We start from the raw sequence: 6,972 nt of genomic DNA on the forward strand, positions 1-6,972 counted from the left end.
ATGAGTATAAAAATTTAGGATATCAGAAAAGTATAGACAAAGTAGATATTTAATAATAAATTTTTTATTAAAAATCATAATATTATTAGTAATTCGTAAATGAAGAGAATATAGCAATAATATTAAAGGGTTATTATATCTACTACAATCTCAAAGTGGGAGGAGAAACTACATCCTATGCTCGATGATTTTCAAACCGAAAGAAAATACCCTTTTTCAACAAATTACATGATTGCTTTTGATTTTTCTTGTTGCAATAGATTTGGTGCACTATTCCCTTTAATATTACTCCATTCAATAACATAATAACCTCTTTACTCATTATGTTGGTCTTAGTGAATATATACACAGCACAAACTATGTCATTAGTAAAGAAATTGTTTTTATTGATCGCCAATGAAAAATATCTCTTATAAATCAATATAAATACTAACAAGTGCATATAATTTAACAATCGCTGTAAATAAGAAACACATTTCAAGCGATATGGATCAAATATTTCTATATCGACATTACAAAAGAATTTCAAATGAGAGGAGCAGAATAACATTAGGAAACATAAAGTATATAAAAGTTATATAGCCAGACAAACAAATATTTTAACGTAAACATTAAATTCACATACTACATTTTTACAATTTTTTAATAATCCTTGACTGAAATTCATAATTAGAAACTCTATTATCCCTCTAATATAATTATCACTATTGACACCTCCACAATTGCACATGTTGGCAATATCAACCAATACTTTTCTTATAAATTAGCATGCACTAAATGAAATCATTGCTTCAAATTTCCATCAAAAATCACTTCATAAAAACTAATTCTATACCAACCCCACAATTTCCATCACAAAATAAAAAATAAAAAAAAACCCAAAAAAATAAAAATTAGTACTACTATGAACATAATATGATTAATTTCCCTACTTCTTTTCACCTAAAAGATCTCCACCACCATTTTGATGATCATTACACCCACCAATTTCTATAACATGATCACCACTTTCACCTCTTCCTAAAGAAGTAGGAGATTTCCTCTTAGGCTTAGCTTCTTGCAACATTGATATAACATCTCTCATAGATGGTCTGTCTGCAGGATTTCTACTTGTACAAAGTACAGCAACTCTGAGTACTAACACCATTTCTTCTCTTACTGATGCACATGATGCACCTGCATTTTTGTCTAAGATGTCATTAACTCCATTTTTGGCTTTTATTTTGGTTCTTACCCAATCTACTATGCTATTTCCTTCACCGAATTCTGCGTCTACTGATCTTTTTCCGGTCAGTATCTCTAGTAGTAATACACCGTAGCTGTAGATGTCGCTCTTTTCATCCACTTGTAAGGTATAAGCATACTCTGTATTCATTAAGTATGTATGAACACAAATTAAATGACTAAGAAAACTCACTACAAAAATAATTTCATTATATTATCAGAAAAGTCCCATATTGCGAGCCCAAAAGGGACACCCGCTATGTCATTGTCGTATTTAAAGCCAACTAAAAATATCCATAAAAATAAAAACTATTATTTTATGATTTTTTAAAGATTTTGATGACTAATCATAATTAAACAAACTTCGAGCAAAAGTAATGTAAGGTTACACAAATCAACATTTAAATCTTATTAATAGCAGAATGTCATTTATAATCAGACGCCTTGTACAAATTTAAAAACACTCATAATAAAAATATAAATAAATAAATAAAAATATATTAAATAAAGTTGAAAATGGAAAAGGTTGTAGCTTTCACTCAAGGTAATTTAATTCACCTAGAATGTTATTATTGAAGTGGGCCGTGGGGTTATTGAGTTAGGATAAAGTGAGTTGGTTAAGTGAATACAAACAAGAAGACAACTTTTTTTTTAACCTTAACCATCACATAAAGATAATTAACTAGAGAAATGAAGTAAAAGATGAGTCAATAAAGTGTATTACACATCTATACCAATTTAAATAGTGGGTAAGATTTTTATCTTAATAACTTTTTAATAAAATTATTTTTTATCGAGTTGTATTTAATTCTATTGAATTTAAATCAATTAAAGATTTAAATTTTTTCTTTGTAAAGATTTTTAAACTTAAAATATACGTGTAATAAATCGATATGACTTTTTTTTCAATTCCATAAATATATATAATTTTGACAATATGTTAATATTTTCATAATATAATTAACAAAAGTTTGATTTAAAAATGAGGAAGAATAATAATTAGAGAAGAGAGTGTTTGACAAATTGAGAAGTGGGTCCAAATAAAAATGATTTCCAAAGAAAAAAGAAAGAAAAAGCAGCATCACGCGTAACAGTAGAAAAAGAAACACTACTACCAAATTTGGAATGTAGGGCACAAAATGATGGGTGAGTCCTTCCTTAAGTTACTGAGTATAGTACTGACAATCTTACTGAATTACTCAGTCGACTGACACTAAGGAATTTGCACTCATATATCTTTATGATGAATTAACATCAATTGGGACTGTCTTTATAATTCCAAATGTTCATTTGTATTGGCTCTTTGAACTTTCTATCTCGGACTAATATTCAACAAAACAAGCATGCTTCCAAATGGAGTACTTTGGATTCTCAATTCACATCATGTTTTTTCTTAAAATAATACCAAATTCAAAGAGAAAGCTACAACATTAAGTATTCACTACCTATGATTATATTGAGAACAATTATGTTTAGAAAATATTTTAGACTACATATTAGTAGGGTCATAGAGGTGTACATTCAGGTGTTTAGGAGGATTTCAGATATGATATCTTGGGTCAAGTTAAGTTTAGTTCTTGAATATATGTAAATATGTTGACAATTTGAATTGATTTTTATAAGTCGGCTATTTCAAATCGAGTCGAGTCATACTTGATTTCGACTAATCGTGTCAGTTTTTAGACAATTCTACTAGGATGAAGCTATTAGGGGCGAAGATTGACCATGAACCATCCTAAACAAATCAGATAAATGTAGTATAGATAATATATGGGATATGCCGCGTTTACAAATAATATTTGTTGGCCTCTCAATTAATAGAATAGAACCGTTCAAATACCTTTAACTCTTGGGAATTTTTGATTTCTAACCTAAAATTTTAGCCATCCTCACCTAAAATTCTGACTTCGCCTCTACATATTCAGATGATTTTAATGGTATGAACATGTAATCATGCATGATCAAACTATTGAGGTTGAATGTATGTTGGTGGAAGTCATTTTCAAAGAAGTGATTAGTTCAAAATATCCATGAATGATTCAAAATTTTGACAGATTTATGACTAGTATAGGCAATTTGTACCACGTTTTACAAGAATGAAGTGTGAAGTATTAAGGTGAAGAATTATACCAGGTGCTATGTAGCCATATGATCCAGCAATGACTGACATAGACTCGTCGCTTTGAATGAGTTTAGCCACCCCAAAGTCCGCCACTCTTGCCTCCATTTCGGCATCCAAAAGAATGTTACTAGGCTTTAGATCGCGGTGAACAATGACAGGATCACAATCGTGGTGTAGGTAACAAATGCCTTGAGCCACTCCAAAGGCGATTTTGTACCTAGTAAGCCAATCTGCGACCAAATTTTCGCCTTTGTTCTTGCCATGTAACAAATCGTCTAAGCTCCCATTAGGCATGTACTCATAGAGTAACAATGTGCTATCCTTGTTATTACAACACCCTAACAACCTTACTATGTTCCTATGCCTTACATTGCCTAATACATCCACCTCCGCGAGCACCCCTTTTCGCCTTCTTAAGGTCTCCTTTTGCTTCCCCCACAACTTCTTAATGGCTATGATCTCGCCACTTGGCATCTCCGCCCTATAAACTGTCCCGGTAGCCCCCATTCCGATAATCTTATCACTCATCGCTAAGCAGTCCAACACATCATCCGCAGTGAAGTTCAACCGTTGAAAGGCAGTCAATTTCCAAGGACCAACTTCTTTACCTTCTGAAAATCTACGGCTATAATTCGCATGGAAGCACCGGCTACCAGCGATCAGAACAAATAATCCAACCCCAAATGCAGCAGCCATGATCCACACAATAGCCCCCGCAGCCTTCTTGGGCTTTTTATCATCGACATCTCGATCTCCGACCACCGGAGAACCCGGGCCACAAGGCTTCCCAAGCAAATCACCACATAATCCCTCATTACCCACAAATGATGATGGGTGCAAATTGGGGAATATGGACCCAGATGATGGTATTGGTCCAGTCAAAAGATTAAATGAAACATTAAAAGTCTCCAAAGTACTACACTTATCAAAATTTGAAGGAATACTACCACTTAACAAATTATGAGAAAAATCAACAATATTAATAGAAGGTAAAGTAGAAATTTCCCAAGGGATAATTCCTGTTAATAGATTCTTCCTTAAATTTAAGGATATCAGCTTCTCACAGTGCCCTATATCCCAAGGTATTGAACCACTTAGACTATTACCTTCCATCTCAATTTGGTATAAACTTTTACACCCTTTAAAATCAGGGATTTTCCCAGAAATCCCACTAAAAGAAGCAGAAAAAATTTGCAAACTAGGAGCACCCCATATCCCTTCAGGCAAACCACCCGCAAAAAAATTCTCAGAAACATTCAATTTCATCAATTTGGGTGCAATCCCAAGATCATTAGGAATCTTCCCAGTAAAGTTATTTTTACTAAGATCCATAAAAACAAGATTAGGCAATTTACCAAAACCAAAAGGAATGCTTCCATTAAACAAGTTATCCTCAATTCTAACCCTTACTAATGAAGAACAATTCACAACTGAATTTGGTAACTCACCAGTAAGCCTGTTATTGAACAATATGAGCTTCTCCAAGGTGTTGCCGGAGCAAAGATTCTCCGGCAAAAAACCCGACAATCGGTTCGATGAAACATCGAGTTTCTGAAGCTTCCCATTGGTTCCAAGCCTAGATGGTAATGACCCATTAAGGGAATTATCCCAAAGAAGTAGAAATTCAAGCAGGGGAAGATCACCAATACCTTGAGGAATTTCCCCAATTAACTCATTTCCTAAAAGACTTAAAAAGCTTAACTCTTTAAGCTCAGAAACTCCTTCAGGAATCGACCCAGAAAGTCTATTAACTGATAAATCAAGTATTTGTAATGCTTTCAAGTTTGAAATACTTGAAGGGATCATACCAGAGAGATTGTTGCTAAACAACAACAATGTAGTTAAACTTGTTAAATTTCCAATTTCTTTGGGTATATTCCCAGACATGCTACAATTTGAGATGTCTAAGTACTGAAGATTGGATAACATACCCAATTCAATTGGTAAATTCCCATTAAAATTATTATACCCCATTTCAACATGCTGAAGTTCAATCAATGACCCAAATTCTGATGGGATTGAACCATTAAGCATATTTCCAGCTAAATCAAGGAAATTTAGCCTAGGGAAAGTTCCATATTCTGCTGGAATATTGCCTGAAAAGTAACTTCCACCAAGGTTTAAGTACTCAAGAAACTGGTTTCCGGCAAGGTCTAAGGGTAAAGAACCAATGAAGCTGTTACTATAACCATTAAGGTATCTAAGAAACTTAAGCTTAGAAATTCCATGGGGAAAAGTTGAATTATAGTTATTATGACTAATATCAAGAGTTCTAAGCTCAGATAATTCAAAAATGGAGGTGGGAAAATTGCCCTCAAATAAGTTTCTGCTCAAATTAAGGTAATTTAGGGATAATAAATGGCGGATATCAGATGGGATTTCTCCAGAAAGGTTACGGGATGAAAGATCAAGGGAGATAATTTGGGAAGAATTAAGGGCACATTTGATTCCTGACCAAGAACACCAAGCATGAGAAGTGTTTGACAAAAGTGAAGTAGGATCCCATGATTGAAGGGAATTGTTAGGGTCGTTTAGGGATGATTTTAGGGTTAAAAGAGAGAAAATTTCAAGAGGAATTCGGGAAGTTTGTAATGGAGATGATGAACTACTTGTAGGTAGAAGAAATAATAGAGAAAAATAAAGGAAAAAACAGAGGAAAACAGAGGATTTTTTGGAAGAATGGAGTTTCATGATTTTAGGGTTTTGGAGAAGAATTTGGATGAAGAAGAAGAGATGTGAAAGAAGGTAAATTTAAGGGAAGAAAGGATTTGGAAATGATGATGATGATGATGGAAAATAGTGATAGTGTTGTTATGAGGAGAAATGAATGTTTGGAGTGCTGGTTGTAGAGGGTGTTTCATCATGATTTTTTGGTTTGAGTGGGACTAGGGGTTGGAGAAGAGAGTGATATAGATTGACAAAGGAAAAGGGGAAAAAGAACAAAATTTAAATTTTTAAAAAATATAAAATAAATAAAAAGTAGAAAAAAAAATCTAAAATTGAAGCATTATCTTCTACTTAAAAAAGGTAAATGTAAGCCTTAAAAAAAAAAGTAAATGCGAGAATTTAATTGTGTCAGTTGGAGTATATATTACTTTCTAATAAAAAGTCTTAATTTGATATTTGTTGCCCCTTTTCAAATCCTCTTCCCCCATATTCTATCGTCTACAAAAAATAGTCATTATTTCTTTAAAATAGGGATAGGTTTGAACTTTTGCAAAACGTCGATGGAAGCAAATCTTTAAAGAATGTACTTTTGAAATTTAAGTTGCCAAAACATTAATACCTAAAGAACGTTAGATTAAACGTTAAGTTGTGAAATTTCGTTTTTACTCTTGTCCTTTTTCATTAAAATAGAGTAATCTTCTTTCTTAAAATTCCACAAAATAGCATTGTACTTTTGAAATTTAAGTTGTCGTAAAAATGCAATGCTATTTTGTGGAACTTTTCTAAAGATTTGCTACCACTGGCTTTTTATAAAAGTCTGTGTCTACCATGTATAATTTCCCTTTAATTTTTTCAGCAATATCAATTTAATTTTTTCAGCAATATCCCTTTAATTTTTTCAGCAAGGCTTGTATGAGACTGTTTCATCATAAAACAAGCTCATATAATTATTTAAGTTC

The 6,972-nt window shown here is 32.6% G+C and overlaps 1 protein-coding gene across 1 annotated transcript; it reads right to left on the minus strand.

Annotated features, from left to right (window-relative positions):
- Positions 1-504: 504 nt before the first annotated feature.
- On the minus strand, positions 505-6,236 carry LOC130806261 (leucine-rich repeat receptor-like protein kinase TDR). Its single transcript, XM_057671271.1, has 2 exons — positions 3,355-6,236; positions 505-1,365 (listed from the first exon to the last, which is right to left on the minus strand). The coding sequence occupies exons 1-2, from the start codon at positions 6,035-6,037 to the stop codon at positions 929-931; spliced, it is 3,120 nt and encodes a 1,039-aa protein (XP_057527254.1). The 5' UTR covers positions 6,038-6,236; the 3' UTR covers positions 505-928.
- Positions 6,237-6,972: the final 736 nt, after the last annotated feature.

The sequence above is a fragment of the Amaranthus tricolor genome, chromosome 2, assembly GCF_026212465.1.
Source record: "Amaranthus tricolor cultivar Red isolate AtriRed21 chromosome 2, ASM2621246v1, whole genome shotgun sequence".
In the NCBI taxonomy this organism is placed as follows: Eukaryota; Viridiplantae; Streptophyta; class Magnoliopsida; order Caryophyllales; family Amaranthaceae; genus Amaranthus; species Amaranthus tricolor.

Coding starts and splice junctions, on each gene's coding strand:
- LOC130806261 (XM_057671271.1), bottom strand. CDS start 6,037: ATGAAACTCCATTCTTCCAAAAAATCCTCTGTTTTCCTCTGTTTTTTC. Junction 1,366..3,354: donor ATATGGCTACATAGCACCTG/GTATAATTCTTC, acceptor TAATGAATACAG/AGTATGCTTATACCTTACAA.